This window comes from Microcebus murinus, chromosome 7 (assembly GCF_040939455.1).
Source record: "Microcebus murinus isolate Inina chromosome 7, M.murinus_Inina_mat1.0, whole genome shotgun sequence".
NCBI classification, from domain to species: Eukaryota; Metazoa; Chordata; class Mammalia; order Primates; family Cheirogaleidae; genus Microcebus; species Microcebus murinus.
The window spans coordinates 30,023,017-30,046,820 of NC_134110.1; the positions used below are offsets into that span (position 1 = coordinate 30,023,017).

A 23,804-nucleotide genomic window follows, 5' to 3' on the forward strand; every position below is an offset into this window, starting at 1 on the left:
AGTGAAACAGTTTTATGTTTCCCTGGCCCCTGTATTCAACTATGTTGATCAAAACCCCCTTCCCTGTGCCTTAACAAACTTTGACCACAGCCGGCAACTTTCTGTTCACCTTGAGATGTAACAGAGACCAGTCCAGTTGGCCCAGTATAAAAGTGCAGTCCCGTGTTCACTGTGACGCTGTCTGCCTTCCCATCACAGTGGAGGCCAAACCATTGTCTCGAGGGACCTGGGGAGGTTGGGGGAAAGAGTTGACTTTTCCCCTCCTCTTTCTGTCTCTCTGGAGGTCTGGGTTGACGCTGAAGAGGAGGCGAAGGCAGTAGGTCTCTGTCTCAGTGGCTGCAGTCCTCTTTCTTTGCCATCAAAACTTCTCTGTGTGTTCAGGCCTCCAAGTGGTGGCTCTCTCATGGAACTTCCTCAGCTCCTCAACTTGGGGGATTTCCTCTGGTTAGAATGAGACCTTCCCCTTCCATCCCTGTAGTGCCCTTCATGGCTTCCGACAGCTGGAGTCTCCTTCTCAGACAGTTATCTCGGCTGGGCACCGACCCAGCAGCCCAAGCCTCACTCCCCTCTGTGGTGTCTGTTTGACAAACAGGAAACCTGCTCACCCTTGCCTCGTGGAATCTGGGGAGTGCAGACACCCCCACTCCACTCCCCCTGCACCGCCCTCTCTCCCCATCCACCTCCCCCTTGTTGGCACAGATCCAAGTAGACATGTAGTCCAGCCAGGCTGAGGTAGGTACAAGCTAATCTATGAAGGTCTGTGATGAGGAATCCAGTTTTTGTCCAGAAAGCCTTGGCAAGGCTGACTCTCAGGCAGGAGGTCATGTCTGAGGCTCTTGGTTACAGGGATCCAACAGCTAATGGAGGCTTTTTGTTCCTCATCCCATGTCCTGTTCCGAAAGGCTGGCTGCTTCCCATTCTCCAGGTCTCAGTTTAACCATCCCCAACTAAGAGGAGACTTTCCTTTTACAAAGTGTGAAAAATGTCCCACCCAAGTCACCTTCCATCCTGTGACACTGTTTCTCTGTGTTCAAATCAACTATTACTCTCTGAAACTATCTCTTTTATTTCTTTGTTACGTTGTTTAATTTCCCTCTTCTCTCTCTAGAAAGTAAGCTCTATGAAGACAGCGACACTGCTGCACCCAGTGATTAAAACGTTGCGTGGCACAAAGTCTGGGACTCAGTAAATGCTTGTTGACATAATGAATCAATGACTTCAATGACAGTGCTGAGGAGTGAGGAAGTTGGTGACAGCTTCAGGAGGGGGTGCCTTTCAAGTCCCTTGGAGCCCAGGTTAACAATTCTTCATTGTTTTGAGAGTGGGCATTCCTAGCTAGCCCCTGTGAGGGACAGGACTGGTAACCGGCCTCTTCTTAGGAAAGTGATAAAAAGGGAAAAACAAAACAGAAAAGGCTTTTGAATTCATAGCATGAAGAAGGAGTTTAGGAAAACACATTTCTCACTTTTTCCATCTCCCCCTTCAATCAAATTAATCCTACTGCATCTTGGCAGCGTAAGACTTAAGCTGATTCTATTTAAATCATCAGGATGTCTGAGTGGAGAGGAAATAATCACTGAATGGATGTTGTTGCTCATTAGCAGGACCAAGGACTCCTAAAGCCTGAGCTCTTTTCTTCCCTCTCTTCCTACAAGGCACCTGATCAAGTACTTCCATTCTGCAGAGTGACAGAGACCAATCCTCCTGATTAAATGAAAAGAACACAGAGTTTAGGGTGATAATGGTCTGGGATTAAATCCCTGTCCTACCGCTTCCTGGCTGTACAATTGGGCACATTCCTTAACTTCTCTGAACTTGAGCTTACTCAACTGTAATAAGTGCTTTGCCAGTCCCTTGTGAATAAAGCAGTGCGAGTGAAACCACCAGCATAGTTCTGGCTACTATTTATACTGTTTGTGTCATCGTTTGCTTGCTATAACTGGGATCGTACAATCTATTGGATCAGCTGCTGCTTTTATTTATTTACTCATTCAACAAATATTTATTAAGCATCAACTTTGTGCCAATGATGAGTGTCAGGGATCATGATAAGTTAAGGCCACTTTTGCTCATCAAGAAACTTATCATCCGATAGCAAAAAAAAAAAAAAAAAAAATCATGCACACAAGGCTAAAATTCCAAGAGGAATAATAACATGTGAATCTATTAACCAGTCAGCACTGACTAAACACTTGGGGGTACCATGTGTAACCATCCCTGGATTTTCTTGGCTAACCCTGGTCTTCCTATATTCTGCCTGGTGTCCTTATAATCCATTGAAAGGTCCCAGCATCTTCCCAACCTTTCTTGTCTGTAAACTGGCTGCAAGTGCTCACTATGCTTGTGTTGGGCATGCAAAGGTGGCAAGGGTTGGCCTTGGCTTCTGTGAGACTCACACTGTGACTGGACTACACAATGTGCAAAAGTAAATGAAGGATAAGAAGAAGAGAGAGCAGAAGAAGGAGGAGGAGGAGGAGGATGAAGAGGAGGAAGAAGAATGGAAGGGAAAAGAGGAGTAGAGCAGGAAGAGGAGAGAAGGAAGGAGGAGGTAACAGTAGCAGAATAGGACTCACATTTGAGATTGATGAGAACAAGTAGCATTTATAGCTCATCCTTGGGTCTAGCTGAAGCTGTGCACATAGCTGGGTGAAAAAGGCAGTAAGAAAACATGGAAATAATCTGTGATGAAGTATTAGGGCTTTGTTATTTTTTTGTTTTGTAGAGATTACACTGTCTACTTGTAGAGGATCTAGTACAGAGGGAAATGAGAGAGCAAGAAAGACGACCAGTTAGGAGGTTTGCACAGTGCTCCGTGCAAGAGAGAACGGAGGCCTGGTCCAGGCTGACAGAAGTGGGCAGGGGAGATACTGGCAGAGCTGTGCTGTGCTTGGGGGGAAGAGCTGATGGGGCTTGGTGGTGGGTTGGGCGTGGGTATGAGAAGAGGAGCCGCAAGTGTATGGGGACTGCTTGCCCCAATCCCATGGCCTCTGGAAAGGGACAAGTGGGCCTCCGGGGCGAGATGATCTGCTTGCTATTCATCCTGAGCAAGCTTTGCTTTTGCTGGAAGGAATTAAAATTCATGTTTACCATCTCTCCCTCTTGAATATTTGCCGGTGATTCATTTTTATGTTTGCGATGATGACCAAGGGGCTACTAGGATGTTTCTAATTCTGGGTGAGTCAGAAATTCACAGAGATAACCCTGGGATGGGGGTGCTGTAAGGAGCTTTACCTTTCTGGGAACCTGTTTATTATGTGCATGCAGAGGATTCCTGTGGGGCTAAAGTTCTGTCCCTCACTATGGACTGAATGTGTCCCCCCCAAATTCGCATATTGAAATCTAATCCCTGATGTGATGGGATCTGGAGGTGGGGACTTTGGGAGGTGATTAGGTCATGAGAGCAGAGCCCTAATGAGTGGGATTCGTGTCCTTGTCAGGGAGGCCTGAAAGACCCCCTCGCCCCTCCTGCCATGTGAGGGTGCAGTGAAAAGACCACCCTCTATAAACCAGGAAGCAGCCCTCTCCACACTCCAAATCTGCGGGCACCTTGATCTTGACTTCCCAGACTTCAGAACTGTGAGGAATACATTCCTGTTGTTTAAAAGCCACCGAGTCTACGCTAATGTGTCACAGCGGCCCAAACAAACTAAGACACTATCTCTAGTTCTACTGTATTTTTTTCCCCAGATTGATAAAGGATTTTATTATTCAAACATCTGCTCATCTGTTGAAGCTGTAAATTTGATTTAAGGGGAAATTAGTCATTTATTTATTCATTAGATTTTTTTTTAAACATATGTTCTATGGACAAAGATGCTAAGGAGCAGGGACAAAGCTGTTCTGAGGGTCCTCAATATGGCCTTGACTTTCAGGGACCCATGTCATTAAGTTGGTTAACAACTGGGGAAGGTCTGGCACAAGGCAGGGAAGGTAATAAGGCATCTAGTAAACATTTCCCTTCTTCCCCTACCTCTTCAGCCAGGCCTAGGTTCAGATCTCCTTTCTGCTGCACACTGGCTACGTAACCTTCACCAGTTAATTTTGTAGCCTTCTCAGTCTTTGTTTTCTCTTCTGTGAAATGGTGATACCAGCAACCATACAGCTGATTGGCAAGGTTACTTACGCAACTAATGTGGGGGACCAAGGGGCCTGAATGAATAATTGTTGGGTTGGATTTTAACCTCTTTCATATACCTTGCTCTATTCTGTGCTTTTTTAAAAAAGGGATACATTTGCCATTTTAGTATTTGTTTTCATTTTGTTCATTCACTTCCTCATTCCTCAGTTTCCCTTTTTTGCCTTCCCATGGATTACTTGAATAATTTTTACAATTCCATTTTGGTTTATCTGTAATGATTTTCAATATATGTCTTCAGACAGTGTATTTTTAGTGTTTGCTCTAGGTATTGCAAGGTATATGGATAGCTTAGCAGTCCACTGGTGTGGACATTTTACCACTTTGAGTTAAGTGTAGAAACCTTATTACTTATTCAGATCCTTTTACCCTGCACCTCAAAATATAAACAACAACTTTAGAATTTCCTCTACACACATTGAGTACCATATCAGATGATGTTATAACTTTTGCTTTAATCATAAATTTTTTGTTGTTGTTAATGTATGAAAGGCATATCTACCCTTATTTTTACCCATATTAGTGTTCTTCTTCCTTCTTGAAATCTACTCTTCTTTCTCTTATCATTTCATTTCTGTTTAGGAAACTTTCTTTAGCAATTCTTTAAGGGTAAGTCTGTGAGTGGCAAATTATCTTAGTTTTCCTTCCTATAAGATGCCTTTACTTCCACTTTATTCCTGAGTGATATTTTTGTGGATATAAGACTGTGGGTTGACAGTTCTTCTCTTTCAGCACTTGAAGAATGTTGTGTCATTTCCTCCTCATTTCCTTGGTTTCAAGTGAGAAACCTGTCATTTGTGTTACTTTGCCTCTCTAGGTAATGTGTCACTTCTCTGTAGACTCTTTCAATATATTTTTTGTCTTTAGTTTTTAGAAGTTTGATTATGATATGTTTTGGCACATATTTCTTGAGGTTTATTCTATTTAGGGATAAACAGGATCTATAGCTTCTAGGATCTTAGTAAATTTGGCAATTTCTCATCGATTATTTCTTTGAATTTCTTTTTCATCCCCATACTCTTTCTCCTCTCTCTCTTGGACTGCTGATATTAAAGTTGTGCACTTTGTTATCATCTTATAGATTCTTAAGGCTCTGCTCATTTTTTTGGTCCAGTCTATTTTATTGTTTTTGTTCAGATTGGGTGAATTCCATTTGTTGTTTTCAAGTTTGCTGATTCTTTACTCTGATTTCTTATCTCCAATCTAGGATTGGGTCTGCTGTGAGATTTTTAAAATGTTGATTATTGTATTTTTCTGCTCTTTCATTTCTCTTTGGTCTTTCTTATATCTTTTATTTCTTTGCTGAGTTTCTATTTTTCCTATATGTTTCATGAGCACTTGTTATTGTTCATTGAAGCATTCCTATGCTTGCTGCTTTAAAAATAGTTATTTCAGTGTTGGAATCAGTTGACTGGGTTTTCTCATTGAAGGTGTCACTGTCCTGGTTCTTGGTGTGATAAGTAACTTTGTAGTTGTATCCTTGACACTTTGGGTATTAATCTGTAAGACTCTGGATCCCATTTAATGGTACTGCTTAGAAGACAGTCCCCTGTTTAGGTGTAGAAGATGTAGAGGTTGCAGGTGGGGCTGGTGTTCAGCTCCTTTCTGGTCTTTGCTGATGCCACCACAGCAAAATACGCAGGTGTGTGTGTGTGTGTGTGTGTGTGTGTGTGTGTGTGTGTGTGTGTGTTTAAGGTAAAAGTACACCACATGGGACTGTCTACCATAAAAATCAAATCTTAGATCAACGTAGCAAAACTAAAGGTACAGAAGTACTATGGCATGCCCCTTATATTACTATAATTAAAAGTGAAGCTTACTCTAGTGTCAGAGATGAGGTGTTAGTGGCTGCTCTCCCTGTTCCGACTATTGCCTAAGCACTGATACCACTCAGAGCTCTGTCTTCTACTCCCTCTATACCTTTTAAGGAGTATCTCCAGCCCCAATTTCTCTGCTGAGCTCTGGACCCAGTGCCCATGTGCCTTTGGCCTCTCTATCTGGCACCCTGTGTTACAGGTGCCTCAAACTCACCTGGAGGTGTGTGCAGCCCAGGCTCATCATCCTGCCCCTCACTGATGGGCTCCCTGGTGTTCACACTAGAAATCACGGCTTCCTTCCTGACACTGTCCTCCCTGTATTCCCTTGCTCCCTGCCAGTCACCTGATGTCACAGAATCTGCTGCTGGACCACTGTGCCCATGGCTGTCGTAGGGAAGGTTGTTGGTGTTTCTTTGGGATTGTTGCACTAGCCCCTTCCTTGGCTCCTCTAATCCATCCTTGTCAGCAGGGTTCCCTGAGTCACATCAGTATGTGCCACTCCTGTGAGTGCTAACATCCACTGGCCCCAGGGGATCTCTGAGCAAATTCTGAACCCTTTCTCTGGGTCACCGCACAAGTCTCTAGGCTTCCTTTGTTAATGCTCTTTCTTCACACTTGAATGCTCCCTCCCCATGAATCCTTACCTCTGCTGCAGCCTGAACTTCCATAATTTTCTTCATCCCTCCTCCAAACCACGGTGCTTCTTGCTCACCCCATGAGTGGTAGCACATAGGAGACAGGCTATTCCTGGCGAAGGCAGCCTCGTCACCCTGCCTACTCCCCACCCATCTTTCCAGACTCAGCTCAGTCATCACCTCCTCCAGGAAGCCTTCCCTGACCTACCAGGCCTGAATGAGGAGCTTGTCCTCCCAGCTCTCATGATACTGCATCCTCCCCTCTATCAGAGAACTGAACACATGGAAATATATACACCTACTTGCTTATTGGTCTCTGCTATTAGGCTGCGAGCTCCTTGGACAAAGTGTTATGTAAAAGACTTAACATGATTTAGGGCATGATTGAATCAGAGACTGGAACAATGAAATACCCAGCACCAATATCCAGTCAGCATCCACTGAGTTCTGTGAGTAGCACAGATAGACGGGTCTCTCCTCCATAGCAGATTATGATGGTGATAGAAGCATTTTACTTTATTAAAATTATCATACCCACAGAACTCTGAAGTACAGACTATTCCTCCCATTTTATAGTTGAAAAAACTAAGGATTGGAAAACAATAAAAAGAGTGTGTCTTAAGCAACTCTTATGGCCAGGTATGTTGTAAGCTTTTTATAGAGAGTAATTCATTTAATTGACCCCAACAAGCCTGTGAGACAAGTATTTTTATCCCCACTTCATACATGAAAGGGCTGAGGGCCAGAGAGGTTGAGTGAATTCCTCTGGTTTGCACACTAACAGGTGGCAGGATTGGTATCTGTACACAGGGATTCTCATTGAGAAGCTTAATCCTTGTGCTAGCTGGCCCAAGAGAATTCAGATACCTGTGACAGTGTCTGGCCAGCACATAGGAAGTACTTGTTTTATACTGTTGACTGAAGAACATTTGCTCCAAGTCACACAGTGTCGAGTTTCAAACCCAGGACACAGACTCTGCAATGAGCTTGGTTGGGCCCCTAGGCAGCCCAGTGGAGGCAGAAGCCAGCCTGGTCTATCTTCCCCGTCTGACCCGCAAGTGCAGTTTGCATCTCCGGCAGCACAGCAGGGCTGTGCCAGAGGCTCGGAGCTCAGCCCGTGCTCAGTGGTCTGGACACGGACACCCCACGCTTTTATGTCCCGATCAGATTCCTCCCCAGAACATCGAGCATCACCCCAGCAACACATCAGAGGTGCCTCATTCCACACGGCCCCCACATCCACGGGCAGGGGCCAGGCCCTCTGAGTCAGACAGAGCTCAAACTCTGTTCTCGCTGCCCCCGCAATGTGCCGAATCTCATTTTCTCTCTCTAAATTGCTTTCTGCTCAATGTTTTTCCGCCCCCTTCCTCTGGGTCCCTGAATGGGAATGCTGGTTACCATGGCAATGCGCTGGCTTGTGGAAGGAACTCAGCTCAGTAAATTAATTGCCAGACTTTGGGGAAACTAATGGCAGAGCTCTGCCTCCCAGGGACAGGGGCGTGGCCTGCATCCTGCCAGCTTGGCAGCTAACCCCTGGACACTGCTCGGGGCTGGGTGAGAGAGAGATGGAATACCAGTGCCCCACACTTGCTGGGATCGTGGGCTGGGTGGCTGGGGAGGGTGGAGGGGAGGAGCTGCCAGAAACCTCACATTTATTGAGCACCTACCTCCACCAGGATCTCTCCCTCATATAGAAATCATTTCTCCTGCATATATCATTTTGTGTAACCCCTCCCTCCTCCCCGATGGAATAGAGATCATCCTTTTCTTATGGTTGAAGGAACTGAGTATAAGAAGTGCTCGTTCATGCTGCTAAGGAACAGAGCTAGGATTCCACACCAGGCCTGCCTCACTCAGGATGTTTTCTTAGGAACACTCCGTTTATTCCTGAGTAGAAGGACATCTCTTCTCTACAATCTCTTCCAGAAGGCAAAAGCAGAGGGAGCACTTCCTGACTCATTCTATGAAGCTAGCATGACTATCAAACCCAAACCAGACAAAGACATTACAATAGAAGAAAACTATAGCCCTATCTCTCATGAATATAGATGTAAAAATGCTCAACAAAATATTAGCAAATCAAATCCAACAATGCATATAAAAGATTTTGGAGCACGGCTAAGTGGGATTTATCCCAGGTATTCAAGGGTGGGTCAACATCTGAAAATCAATTAACATAATCTGATGCATCTACAGGCTGAGGAAGGCCATTTTCTTCCCTCCGGGGTATTACCTGACAGTTTCTTCCTCATTCCCTCTGATACCCTGTCTTCTCCTTCCTGTGAACTATGTGATGCATAGTTTGGCTTTTGACTATGTCCTTTGCTTGTTTCCTTCATTGTTTCTGTACTTAAGAAATAAGTGTTTCTCCAGCAAGATTCCAGACACCCTGAGAGAAGCAGTGTTGCTGAGTGATTGTGAATATGAGTCTATGGTCAAATTGCCAGGGATTGAATCCTGGCTTCTAGGTGTGGAGTTCTGGGAAGGCTACTTAGGCCCCATGCTCTTCAGTTTCTTACTCTTGGGGCTCTACTGTTCAGATGAAGTGAGTTATTATGTATGAAGCCCTTACTGGTTACTGGTACTCAGTAAGCTCACAACATGCCAATGGTTAGTGCTGCAAAGATCATGGGCTTTGGTGTCCTGCAGACCTGGTGCCAAGACCAGCTTTGTCATTACTCGGGGTGTGTGCTTAGGGAAGTTGTCTGTACTTCCTGACCCCCGGGCTCCTCACTGGTAAAGTGGGAATACTGGTACTGACTTGCAAGTTTACTGTGACCCTTGTCTATTTCTAGAACTTTCATCACCCCAAACAGGAGCTCTGTCAACCATCAAGCAATGACATGAGATACCTTTTCATTTACTTAGGTCTTCTTGAATTTTCTTTCATCAGTGTTTTGTAGTTTTCAGTGTACAAGTCTTGTTCCTCATTGGTTATATTCATCTCTAAGCATTTTATCCTTTTCGATGCTATTATAGAATGAATTGTTTTCTTAATTTTCTTTTCAGATGATTCATTGCATCTGTACAAAAACAATCAATTTTTGAGTGCTGATTTTGTATTGTGTAACTTTGCTGAATGTGTTTATTTGATCTAATAGTTTTCTGTGGATTTTTTGGGTTTTTCTATGAATGTATAAGATCATGCCATCTGCAAATGGTGATGATTTTACCTCTTCTTTTCCAAGTTGGATGCCTTTTATTGCTTTTTCTTGCCTGACTACTCTGGCTAGAACTTCCAGCAGTTATGAACAAAAGTGGCAAAGAGGCATGTTTGTATTGTTCCTGATCCTAGAGGAAAAGCTTTCAGTCTTACACTATTGACTATGATATTAGCTGTGGGTTTTCACATATGGTCTTTATTATGTTGGAGAAATTTCCTTCTAGTCTTAGTTTACTGAGTGTTTTCTTTTTTTCTTTAATCATAAGAAGGTATTTGATTTTGTCAAATGCTTTTTCTGCAGCAATTGGCATCACCATGTGTTTTTCCTTCCATTCTTTTATTGATATATTACATTGATTAATTTTTGTGTGTTGAAATATCTTTGCATTCCTGAGATAAGTCCTACTTAGTCATGGTGTCTAATATTTTTAATATGCTGCTTCATTTGGTTTGCTAGTCTTTTGCTAAATATATTTGCATCTATGTTCATGAGAAATATTGGTCTGTAGTTTTCTCTTTTCTTATGTATTTGGGAAGATATATGACAAATGTTCCTCTAAAAACTTGGAGAATACAACTTTGATAAGACCCAGTTCCTGCCATGAGGGAAATTATCAAATATTTTGAGCCCTGGAAAATACTGAACAATATGGATATTACCATTTCCCTACCTGTCCATCATCTTTCTTATTTCACAAAAACATGACGGCTTACTAGTTGTGGCTAATATTTGGATTTGTTGCTATCCTAGAGATCATGGGAGGAGTGCAGGCTTTGTGCCTGGTGGAGAAGGCCTAGGGTCAAGTCCCAGGCCCTCTTCTAACCCACTGGGTTCCCTGGGGAGAGACACAGGTCTTCTCTCCATCTCGGACCCTCTTTCACCCAGTAGAAACGACTATGCCTGTCTTGACCTTTCAGACAGTGCCTGCCATGTGGTAGATAATGAATAGTAGTTATTCAGTTATTTTCATAGCTCCTTGATGACGTCTATGTTCTTCTAAGGAATAAGTCCTAGCCACCTCAAGATAATATGACAGCATCGGATAGCAGAGGCAGATGCTAAACATTCATCATTACTCATCAATCTAATACCTATGTAGGGGCCCATTAAGTGCTGGGAGCTGTTCTAGGTGCTAGGCAGCAGAATGAACCAGACAAACAAGTTCTTGCCTCCAGACAGCTGTGAGGGCTAAGAGGGTTGGGCAACCAGCTCTGACTGGCTAAGATTCTCTTTCCTTCTCCTGGGCCCTCTGATCTGTGACCTTGGACTTCTGGCTGCACCTACAGGTTCCATCTGGGAGCAGTGCCTTTCTTCTTGTTCCTGCAGCTGCCTCCTGCTGCTTTGTTGTCACTCAACTGTACTCTGTGCTTTGGCAAAGTGGCCTTTAATGCCCTGGTAAGAGGAGTGTGCTTTGCCCTCAAGGTGTCGGGGGACAGATTATAAAATTCATGTACCTGTCCTGAGATCACATGCCTGTCCTCATGAGGAAGCCCCCTAGGTACCATGCTTTGGCTGTACTCCAGGGCCTTGCAAATGCTGTTCTCTCTACCTGAAATAATCACCTGCCTTTTGTCCAGCTGCATCCTACCCAGCCTTCCAAACTGGCTTCGAAGAAAACTGGGAAGTCTGATCTCCCACTGGAATATATAGGGAACACACTCTTCCAGCTCCATGCTCCCCAAACTCTCTGCTCTTTCTTCTCCCAGCGCTCATTTGATCATATCCTGCTCTGGTGTGCATCTTACCTGTGTCCCAGTCAGCAAGAGTACCTGCCTGTCCAGGGAAGGCTCAGTGTCATCTATCTAGTTCTCAGGCAGAATGGAGACAGGGGTGGTGCCTGGATGACCCTGTGCCCAGGAACTGCCAGTGTCTGGGTTCTCTGAGCTCAGTATCCCCTGGTGGCAGCCAAGCTATCAGCCTCCCCTTCTTTCCTTCCTTCCCTTCTCTCCCTCTCCTTTCTTTCTTCCTTGCCCTCAAATGTGAGCAGCCACCAAACACCTGCTCTTTGCTGATCCCTAGGACTCCAGAAACCTATTCAAAGAGCCTCCAGGCTGCTGGGGGAGATAGACCATGGGCAGATAATAGCAGTGTGGCATGACATGGGGCACAACTGGGACCTGTGGCAGGCCCCATGGGGAAAAATAAATATTTCAACCTCAAGGGAGAAATGTGGCTGGTCCAGTCATCTGCTTATTCATCAGGAAGGTGGGGAAGGGTCAGAGGAGAGAAAGAATGTGAGGAGTAATCCCACCTCATGCAAACATCCACACATAAGCTCTCAGGCCTGCAGAGAGTCCTAGAGGTGCAGAAGACATGATGGGATTCTGTTGGAAGAGTCTGGAGGACAGAGACAACCCAAATGGGCTATGGGCAGATAAAGGTCATGGATGGAATTTATGAGTCATTTGATATTAAACCCAGACAGGGTCATAAATCTTTGGCAAAATGCATCCAAAAGGTTCTGTATTAAAAGCTGTGCTATATATTGGTATTTGGTAAATACAGAGGGTAGGAGGAATGTCAGGGCATGAGGGCCTGGCTCACTGGCAGGTGGGGGCGTCTCTCCAGTCATGGCTCTCAAGTGGCTGAGGGATTGTAGGTTGCTGCATCAGGGATGTCTAGACTCAGTGTAGACCAGGGGTCTGACTTCCCTTGGAGCACTGTGTTGGCTGCTTACAGGATGTCCAATCCCTGTTCCACCTCTACTGGAGTGTGACATTGGGCATGTTACTTCTGGCTGAGATCAGTTATACTCTGTAGAATGGAAATGACCACAGCTACCCCACAGAGAGTTGTAAAAACTGATTGAAACTAGACGGGCTCCGCCACCCTAAGGCCAAGCTGGGGGAGGGTATGCCAGGACAGGGCTGCAACCTGCACAGAGAACAGGGTGGCAGAGCGTGTCCTGAGAGCCACAAGAATTCCAGTGATGGGAGGGTGGGTGTGGCATGAGGAGGAGTGGGTGGACAGAGTCCCTGCAGGGGAGGAGGCGCAGGTAGCTGATTGCAAACATGCAAGTGCCTTCAGCTTGCTTCCCTTATGTGTGAGTGTGTGAGTGTGTGTGTGTGTGTGTGTGTGTGTGTGTGTGTGTGTGTGTGCATGCATGCACCTGGGTGCATGTGGAGAGGGGGAAGACTCCAGAGACTGACTCACTTGTGTTTGTCATTGAGTGCAGCGCTGTGGATCTCCAGGTTTGTGGAGGTTCTTTTCTGAGTCACTGGAACATTTTAAGTTCTTTTCGATTGCCATTGATGAAAAGCTGAAATGTCAACGTACTTCAGAAAAATGTCATAACAAGAGAGATACACACATACATACATACACAGGCATTCACCCATGAGTTCATTCCTCCTCCTCTGTGGTTTTTAAGTTTGCAAGTCCCCTGCTGGGCACTGTGGTGGTCTGTGGCTCCCATGGGCAGTGCACTCGCCCATCCATGGGATGCAGTTCCCTGGTCCTCTGTAGTCTTCCTGTTGATCACTGTGAATGCCTGCATCAGACCGGCACTTTGAAAACAGTAAATAAGCTTGCTTTCAACTTACTGCCTTACTACCTGCTTAATACTTTTTCTGTTTATTAAAATCTAAAACAAGTATTCACTTATTATTTGAATCAGAATAACCCTTATGATGATTGCTTACCTGACTGCCTTTGAGATAATGTCCCAACCATTGTAAAACTAAGGTTCAGGGATCCTTTGGCCAATTCTTCATTCTTTCCCTTCACTCATAGCTAGTTACTGACCTTGCATACGAGTCTCTGATCCATTAGGGCCGTGAGCGAAGTCAGCTTGGATCACGAAGTTCACGGGGAAGATAGTAGGCGAATGAATTATTAAAGTAGCAGCCCACCACTCACAGAAGGGGCGCTCAGGCTTCCTGTGGAGACAGCTGAGTGGCAGCCCCTCAGCCAGCAGGGGGCGAGGTGTTCGGGGTGGGGGGAAAGACTATCTGCAAGGGGACATCTGAGCTGAGCACTGCAAGGGGACCTCAGGGTGGGTGTGGGGACTTCAAGCACAGGGAAAAGCTTCTATAGAGGCAAGGATGAGTTGCAGACCTGGTGACAGTGGGAAACTGCTAGGAAATGCAACCTGGTGGGGACTGGGGAGAGGTGAGAGGTTGGGTTGGACAGGGCTGGGCAGGTCATGGCAGGCCTATGTGCCAGATTCAGTAGGGGATGAGGACGGCATTGTGGAAGGGCACCAGGCAGGATGGGGCTGCGGCATCCTCAAGCCCCTCAAGCCCCTCTCCTACTCCTGTCTGCAACCTCAAGTCCTACCCTAGGGCCTGGCAGGTCCTTGATAGGCACCTGCCAGCTGGGAGCACCGAGGGGTAGATGGGTGAATAAATGGAGGGGAGGTGACATTGGGCTTGCTCTTTAGAGGGTCACCCTGTTGGCTGTGTGAACAGCTGGGTCTGAGGAAGGAAGAGCGGTTGGGGCCTGGACATGGGGAGTTCCTCCCGGGAGGGGCCCAGAGGTTGCTCCTTATGGCCTTTCCACTTGAGAGCCCCTCACTAGAGATGTGTCTTTCTCCACACAGGCAATGCTCCAGTAGACCCCAACGGCGTTTCTTCCCGGCCAAGAAATGCTTGTCCCAGAGAAGAAGAGAGCCATGGCCAGCCCCGGAGGGAACGCTGTGGCCTGCCTGCTCTGGATGCTGCTGCTGTGGGCTGGGGACGGCGGCTGCCAGGCCCAGCGGGCAGGTGGGGCCATCGCAGGCTGCGCCACCCTGGGGACCGAGCAGTCAGTGTGCCTGTCCCTGCGTGTGCGAGTGTGGGCGTGGATGTGTGCCTGCGAGTGAGCTCACGGCTGACTCTGTGAGAGAGAGCGTGTCGGGAATCCAATTGTGTGTGTGAGAGTGTGTGGGGGAGTGTGAGAGTGTGTCAGGGATTGTGAGAGTGTGTGAGGGAGTGTGAGAGTGTGTGGGGGAGTGTGAGAGTGTGTGGGGGAGTGTGAGAGTGTGTGGGGGAGTGTGAGAGTGTGTGGGGGAGTGTGAGAGTGTGTGGGGGAGTGTGAGAGTGTGTGGGGGAGTGTGAGAGTGTGTGGGGGAGTGTGAGAGTGTGTGGGGGAGTGTGAGAGTGTGTGGGGGAGTGTGAGAGTGTGTGGGGGAGTGTGAGAGTGTGTCGGGGATTGTGAGAGTGTGTGGGGGAGTGTGAGAGTGTGTGGGGGAGTGTGAGAGTGTGTGGGGGAGTGTGAGAGTGTGTGGGGGAGTGTGAGAGTGTGTCGGGGAGTGTGAGAGTGTGTCAGGGAGTGTGAGAGTGTGTGAGGGAGTGTGTGTGAATATGTGTGATAGTGTCATTGTGGGTGTGAGTGTGTGTGAGAGAGAGAGAGAGCAAGAGCGAGAGCGATAATGAATGAGAATCAGCTGCCTTCACACACGTCCGCATCAGTCATGTAACGTGTTCTCTGTGCAGGGTTAGGACCTGGGGAGAGGGCAGGGGTGCGGACGTGGTTGTCTCGTCCTGCTCTGTGAAGGCTTTGGGACACGTTTCAGGGAGAAATAGACACACTATAGTTCAGCCAGAAAAGGCGTCCAGGACAGTGAGAAAAACCTGCCTATACGGTAGAGCAGGGAGCTGGGAAAGTTTGCTGGAGAAGGGAAGGCCAAGGGAAGGCAGGGTTGAGACAGCACAGGATGGCTTTACTCTCCTGTCCGTGGGTCCCTGCTGTGGGGGAAGGCACCAGTCAGGGCTGAGTTGTGAAAGAGGAGTCCGGAACATAAGCCAGTCTGTGTGGCCAACACCCAGCACAGAGCTTGCACACTGGGGACATCAGTACATACTCACAGGCTGCCCACAGGGCAGCAGAGAGAGAGCCCTTCACTAGATCTGGAGTGTAAAATGATATTCCCATTTTACAGATGAGGAACTGCGGTAAAGAGAGGCCCAAAGCCCATGGCAGGTGAGGCTGGGAGAACACAAGAAATGAGGTGCTAAAACCTTTTTCCCTAGTCCTCAAAAAAATTGATATTATTTCTTTATTGATTTTACGAAGTTCTCTTATGTGTTTTTCTTTGCCTGAGACTCTCAAAGCCCAGCTGGCTGGAATAATTGTGGCTATCCCATTTTACATGCAAGGAATATGGGATTTCTGTGTCCATCGAGCCAACCCCAAATGCACAGTTGATGCACAGGATTGCCAATTTCCCAAGTGGCCGTCTCTTCCATGCCCTCATTTCACAGAGTGGAAAACAGCGTCAGAGGGAAGCAGTCATCGGGCCCTGGTGAAAGTCTCTTCTCTCCATGTCACACTCGAATCCAGTCTGTTCCCCGGCCTCTGGGAGAAAATGTTCGCAGAGCTCAAAAGGGCCTCTTGGGTAGGCCTCCTGAACAAATGAAGCTTCTGTAGCCTTAAAACAAATTTGCTTTAGGATTACAGCCCACAGGCCAGGGCCTGTCTGGCCCTCAGTGGCAATTATCCTGAACAGGCTGGGACATTATTGTCCCAAGGACAAAAGAATGACCTTTTGTGTCAGGGAGAAAAACTCCCCAGGAATTATCTCTGAGTCCACACATCTGGGCAAACACACTCCAAAAGCTCTAATCCTGTTAGGGAATCAGTCCTACTAAGGCTGGGATGTCACTCAGTGCTCAACATGCAGAGTGTAACTTGGATTTTGAAAGCTAGAGGGAAAGGTAGGTGTGGAATATTCAAGAGTAGAATTGGCACAGGCCAGATAGGGGAATATTGTGTGTGTGTGTGTAATACATTCAGCTTTAGTGTTTTCCTTTTCCTTTTTTTTTAAACTTAATTTATTGCTTGCACATATAAAAGCAGAAAACTGAATAATGAAACCCACTCATAGCTCTGCTTGCCAGAGGTAAACAGTATTTCCCTTGTGGTTTCTCTCATGCATACACAATTATACACACAGACACACAAGAGCACAGGTTTCCTTTCCAAAAATTCTATCATGTTATACATAATGTTTTATAAACAGCTTTTCCCACTCAACACTATATTGGAAAATGTATCCATGTTGGTAAATATAGATACATATTTACAGCAATCAAGTTCAAAGCTAGGTTGCACTCTGTGAATACATAGTGATCTTTCCTTTAATTCCACGTGGGTGAGTGTAGAGGTTGTCTCTAGGATTTTCTTGGTCATGCTACTGTGAACTTTCCTATATATCTTTTTTCCTCCATTTATCTGATTGATTGCTTGGGGTAAATCACTAACTTTGAAATTGGTGGATAAAAAGATACCCTCTGATATGAGGCTCTGAAGTCCCTGAGAAAGAGTGTGACAAATCCTACCACCACTGGTTGAGTACACAAATGCATTCTCCTCAAACTCTCATGCACCCTTGCGACCACCAGTCCCATTTACCTGTAATCTGATATTTTAACAAAGTGGGGCTTTTTTGTTTTGTTTTGTTATATTTTACTAATATCAGCCAAATGTTTGTGCCAGGTGTTCCTAGGGGCCTAGGAAGCTTCTACTGTTGATATTCTGGAAGTGTCAAGACTAGAGCTTTTGATGGTTTCCTTGTAGATTTGCACAGCACTTTAGAGTTGGGAAAACTCTTTTCCTCATATTATCCTAGTTGTAAAATGGATGAGTAGCTCCTTGCACAGGGTTGCTGTGAGGATGAGAAATTAATTATATGCTGCCTTATTTGGTTTAATCAAAAGCATCATATATTAATAGTTCATATAAAATTTATATTATGCAATTATACATATATTCATAAAGCATATAGAACATTTATGAATTTATATTTAAAATAAATGAATGGGATATATTTAATATGATTTTTAATGGTAAAATACTGTGAACTGTTTAAATATTCAGCAAGTGGGCACTGGCCAAGTCAGTCACGTTCATTGGTGCAGGGGACTCTGCAGCCATGGAGACACCTGCAATATCAGATTGGAAATGGGTTTCCAGCATATCACTAGATGCAGGGAAAACAGCATATAGATCACTGTGTCTGGTACAGTCCCATTTCCATCAATAACTGTATGGAAACAGAAAATAATCAAGTGTATACCCCATGGTTTAGCAGTGTTTACCTGTGAGTAGATGGGAATAGGAGCATTGAAAACATTTTTTGATTGCCTTTTCTGAAATGAGCATGCATTATTTGTACTATGTTTAAAAATAATGAAAAAAAATGAAGTGACTTTTTAATCAAAATCAAAGTATAGAGATTGATGCACAGCAGTGTTCCATGGATGGTAATCGTTTTAATGTAATATGATATATTGTCAGTTGAACCTCACAGCACCCATGGGGAAAACTTGTCATTATTGCCATTCAGCTTAGGAAACTGAGGCTCAGAGGGTTCAGGCAGCCCAAGGTCCCCAGGCAGTGAGAGGCAGGGCAGGACCCTGTGACCATGGCTTTAGGCCCAAGGACAATGCCCTTTCCAGGCCCATGTGCCCTACTCACCCTTTCTCTCATCCCTGCAGGTTGCAAGACCGTCCACTACGATCTGGTCTTCCTCTTGGACACCTCTTCCAGCGTGGGCAAGGAGGACTTTGAGAAGGTGCGCCAGTGGGTGGCCAACCTGGTGGACACCTTCGAGGTGGGCCCCGACCGCACCCGCGTGGGCGTTGTGCGCTACAGCGACCGGCCCACCACGGCCTTCGAGCTGGGCCACTTTGGGTCCCGCGAGGAGGTCAAGGCGGCCGCGCGGCGCATCGTGTACCACGGGGGCAACACCAACACGGGCGACGCGCTGCGCTACATCACCAGCCGCAGCTTCTCGGCGCGGGTCGGCGGCCGCCCTGGGGACCGCGCCTTCAAGCAGGTGGCCATCCTCCTGACCGACGGCCGCAGCCAGGACCTGGTGCTGGACGCTGCGGCGGCCGCCCACCGCGCCGGCATCCGCCTCTTCGCCGTGGGCGTGGGCGAGGCACTGAAGGAGGAGCTGGACGAGATCGCCTCGGAGCCCAAGTCCGCCCACGTCTTCCACGTGTCCGACTTCAACGCCATCGACAAGATCCGGGGCAAGCTGAGACGCCGCCTGTGTGAAAGTGAGTGCCGTGGGAGGGCAGGGGTCCTGGGCAATGGGGGCAATGCAGCCGCGGGGGGAGGCCCAGCAGGTGGCAGGTGCAGAGGCTAAGAGCCCGCCCTTTCTGGGTTCTAGTACACAGTGAACCTAGTAGCACCCCCACTCCTGGCACGTGCCTGCCATCAAGGGACATGGCTGTCTTCTCCCTTCCTGGGGCAAAGGTAGGGGTCAGATACGGAAAGGGCTTTGGGATTACAGAGAGTTGGCTTCTAAATCCCCACCCCAACCGTGAGATACTTGGTGACTAAATGTCTCAGAGTCTCATCTGCATCTCTGAGATGGGAACATCCTTCTGCATATTGGCCAGAGCTGTTGAAGTTAGCGCCAGTGCATACAAAGCTCTCTTGGAAGTCTGGCACATAGTAGGGTTTCCCAAGCGGTTGTGATGAGAGATCGTGCAAGAAAATGGGCACTTACAGGCTCTGTGAACTATACCTGGCACCTAGAGTCAGTTGTTTAGAGACAGTCAGAGGCTGTTTGTCCCAGAGGCCACATGCTGTGACCCAGCGCCCTCTGAGATAACCTGCGGTCTCTAACTTACTTGTCTGGAATCTATTGATTGTGCCTGGGGACAGAGAGGGGAGGCAGAGAGCACATGGCCTTCAGGGCTCTGACCTGGAAGCCTGACCCCCTGGCTCCTAGTGGGGTCATTCTGAGGACAGCCCTCTCTCCAGGACAGGAAGCATGGAGTGGGTTTCTCATCTCCATCCTTTCTCTAGCTTCTGCATCCGCCCATTGCATTGAAATGCTGTTTGTCCTTCTTGAGTGACAAAGGGATTGTTTCCCCTCCAGGACCAGCAGGCTTTGTGCTTTGAGGGAGGTGGGTGCTGGGAGCAGAGTCTCAACCTCTTATCTTGCTCATCACTGCTGGGGACTGAACAGCCCCTGGCTGGGTGACAGCTTGGCCAGGGGCAGGGAAGGCCTCAGGGGCCTGGTGTGGTGGTGGGAGGCCTGGTGGGGTAAGGACAGCTTCGAGTAACTCAGCAGGCAGGCAGGGGCCTGGTCCTGGAGATGGGCCTAGCTTGCAGCCCAGTGAGAAGATGGCTAAGCCATTCCAGGAACTGGGGTGGCTCTAGGCCTGTGTACCACAATAGGGCTCTTTTCTCTGTGTCGACTCTTTTAATCTCCACTTATTTATTCAACATATACTTATTGGGGATCTACTTTTTGTGTGGCCTTGTGCTGATTTCTGGGGTTATAGAAAAAGAGAAGACCCAGCACCTGCCCTTAGCATGCTTATAGTCTAGAAGGCAGGACACATAAAAGGAAGGTGATACTGTGAAGGTTAACTGGAATAAAGGTACCAGTAGAGTGTCATGGGCTGGGTCCTTGAGTGGTTGTGGTGGCTGGTGATGTTGAGAATGAGGGAGGGCTTCCTGGAGGTGGTGCTTAGGCCATTGAGGAGGACCAGCATGAACAGCAGGGTGAGATGGCATGGGATTGAGGAATGCCACGACACAGTCAATGAACTATGATGGACCCATGTGGTGTGGGTGAAGGAGGGGAGTGGGGCTTGCTGGGCCTTGCCAGATTGTCAGGGTCCCCATAAAGGAGGCCTTGTGCACTAAGGGGAGGACATTAGAGGGTTTTATACAGGGGCATGATGTACTCAGATGCCTGTAGGGAATGGAACATGGCTAGATAGCAGGAAAAAGGAAGGCCAATTACAAGAATGCTGGGAAGATTCAGAGAATGGTGTGTCAGGAGGCATCCCTCACTGCTGACTAGGCCCATTTTACAAAGGAGGAAATTGGCACCCAGAGAGCACGGTGGGGCTCAGCAGTCTGCCAGAGATGGAGTGGGGCCAGGCTGGGAATGAGAACTGAGAGGGGGCAGCCCAGGAAGGGCTAGGGCTAAGGAATTGATCTAGGTATACCCTGAGTACCAATATGGGCTGTCAAGATCCAGGCACAGGGTTACAGCCCCAGCCAAGTAGCAGAAATCCACTGTGGTAGCCCAGGGACAGAGAACTCCCAGCCATCATCCCAGAACACTTTGATGCAGAGCCCGGGGAAGTAAGCCTGCTTCCAGGCTCTACCCACTGGTTCTATGCCGTCCTGCCAGCCTTGGTGCAGGCTGATTATGGATCTCAATAGAACCAGTCTGAATCTAGAAGTTGAAGCTTCTCCATGCCTAGGAGACAACTCTGAGAATGGCAGAGACAGCTGCAGAGGGGCCAAGTCCCGAGGACGTGCTGTCCAGTTACTGGATGGCAGGGAAGAGAACATTCTCCAGGCCCTCAGCCTACATGCACCAGCCTCCTCCTACTTCACCTACAGAACACAAGACTCGCCATCACCAACCCTGATTCCGAGTCAGGGATGAGGCTTTAGAGGACAGGCAATGGAAAACTCTACTGTAAATGGCTTGAGAAAAAAGCAAACTTATTTTCCCTTGCGATGGTAAAGCCCAGAGGTCAGACATCTTTGAATGGTAAAAGGAGAACCCATCACACTCTCTCCATTTCTAGGTTCCCTGTCTTGGCATTAACTCTGTTCTGGCAGACTCACATGCCAGGGTGCCAGCAGTACACAGGTATCAGTGACAAGATTTTGATGAAGACTCTGTTTAGACAATGGTGAGTTCAGTGAGGGACACTGAGGCAGGCAGGAGCTGGCACTGGCAGGAGCCAGCCCAGAGAAGCATGGAGTGTGTTGCTGGAATCCACCAGGGCTGATTGGGCAGCCCTGAAAGACCCTCAGTCATGAGGACACAGACTCCTACAGGCCACAGCACACAGGCAGGGGGAAAACAAGGAGGAAGCCCCTGCCCCCTGTCCTCTTGCCTGGCCTTGCCTTCCATTAGCCTGACCCCATCTGACACCAGCCAATGATGTGGTCACGGCAGCCAGCCTCCTGGAGCTGGGAGCGGGGCAGAGGAGAGAGTGGCCTTGCAGGGGGGAACCTGGGGATGCTAATGCAAGACACTCTCAGTGACTCTCAGAGCCACGTGGACCTGCACATGCAGGGGAGAGATTGCTGCCTCCCAGGCCTGGCCTTCACCGTGATTGGGGTAGGGCAGGTCATGTGACTGTTCCTAGACCAATCGCTAGTCTAGGAGTGGAAATAGTTGAATGGTTGAACTGCAACCTTGTCTAACAGTTGGGGAGTGGAGTGAGTTACCACCTCAGCTCCCTCAAGGCAAGGGGCTTGGTACGTGGAGGGAAACTAGGGGAGCTATTACCATGAGACAGGGAAACTGACACAGGCCAGCCCAGATCAGCACACATCCATCATGATAACATCAAGAACAAAATGGATTCTCTACAGCCAGGATTCTTCAAACGCCGAAAATAGAAGTAAGAGTTAGTGCTCAGTTATCTGAAGGGAACCCGTTTTGTAAATACAGCTGTGAGAGGAAGAGGGCCTGGTCTATTCTGGTGACAAACTCAACGAAATCCCCTCACAAGGGCTTCAATTAGAAACAAAGCAAAACAAAAGAGCTAACAGTAACATATTGGAAAGCAGCTAGCAGGATTAAATCAAACACCAGAAATCTCTTGGCACACGGAAGATTCCCGCGGGGGCTTCGCCTAAGTAGGAGCTGCTCTGAGTAGGGGCTTCAGATTGGCGATCTGGAAAATCACAGACTAATGCTATCAGACTTTTTTGATGTAGTAATCATTCAATTTGGTCCAACCCATTTATTTTGGCATTCATTCATTCAACAACTATGTGTTAATATTATAGCAGCCATTAGATTCAATCTAGTCCACTCATTCATTCAACAACCATGCATTGTAGCAAACATTCATTCAGTTTGATCAATCCATTCATTCATTCTTTTGACAAACACACATTCAGTGATTTTTCTGCATTGGGGCACAGACCAGGTGCCCAGGATGCAGCAATGGATCTGGCATTCTCTTTGTCCTTACGAAACTCTTGTTTACTTGGTGCATCAGGAATATGGCAGACAATTACACAACTGAGTGTGTAATTATATATGTGTGTGTGTGTATATATATATGTGTGTGTGTGTGTTTAGGTGCTTCATGTCTGTGTATACACACAAGGATATAGCTTCACGAGTCTATTCCCTGTGGCACCTCAGTGCCTAGAACAGACCCTAGTATGAAGGATGAGCTCCTACATATTATTTAAAGGAAATCAAGGGTACATGTCTGACAATTCTGTGATTCTGTTGTGATTTTGGACATTAGAAGTACTTGGCAGTGGTCTATTTCACTCCCATAGCTGCGAAGAGTAAGAACATTCAGCAAACCTGAACTCATAGCTGACAATAACAAATACTTAATGTGTCCATATTCTGGTGAGCAGAGACTAACGGTCAGATTTTGAAGGTTGCTGCAGGTCTAGAAAAGTCAGGTTGGCTGGGATAGGCTGAATCATGCCAAAAATATCACCTCTAGTGGGATAGGGTAGTGCACACCTATAGTCCCAGCTACTTGGTTGGGAGGCTGAGGCAGGAACACCACTTGAGGCCAGGAGTTCTAGACCAGCCTGGGCAACATAGCCAGACTCTGTCTCTCAATTAAAAACAAAACAAAACAAAAAAAATCCCTTACCTCCTATGGCAAGACAGATGGGGAGGAGAAGGACCCTGACCCAACTCTACTCGAGCTGAATAGGATTGAGGGAGTCTGCTGTTTGCTGGGCACCAAATGGATAGCACTTGGCATTGCATGGTCCCACTCCATCCTTACCCAGCCCTGTGAGGTGGTGTGGACACTGACTTTACACACAGGACACAGATGCTCTGGCCTGTGCTGTCCAACACATGCATGTATTGAGCAATTGAAATGGGGTAGTCCAAAGTGAGAAGTGCCACAAAGGTAATATACACACTGGATTTTATATAAAGTGTTAATAGGAAATTTTATAGGAAATCTGGAAAGAGAAAGTGAAACGTGTCATGAATAGTTTTATCACTCATTGAAATGATCATATTTTAGAAAATTAGGGTTAAATGCAATATATTAGTAAAATCAGTTTCCCCTGTGTGTGTGTTTTTCTTAAAGTGAAAATTTAACATGACCTGTGTGGCTCCCATTTTCTTTTGGCTGCTGCT

The 23,804-nt window shown here is 47.0% G+C and overlaps 1 protein-coding gene across 1 annotated transcript in view; it reads left to right on the forward strand.

The window, feature by feature from the left end:
• Positions 1-23,804, forward strand: part of COL22A1 (collagen type XXII alpha 1 chain) — a 274,147-nt gene that overhangs the window by 9,525 nt on the left and 240,818 nt on the right. Inside the window, exons 2-3 of the mRNA XM_012735953.2 lie at positions 14,292-14,454; positions 18,169-18,735. Of these exons, the coding sequence (XP_012591407.2) occupies positions 14,337-14,454; positions 18,169-18,735 (685 nt within the window). The 5' untranslated portion in view covers positions 14,292-14,336. The remainder of the gene's footprint in view (positions 1-14,291; positions 14,455-18,168; positions 18,736-23,804) is intronic.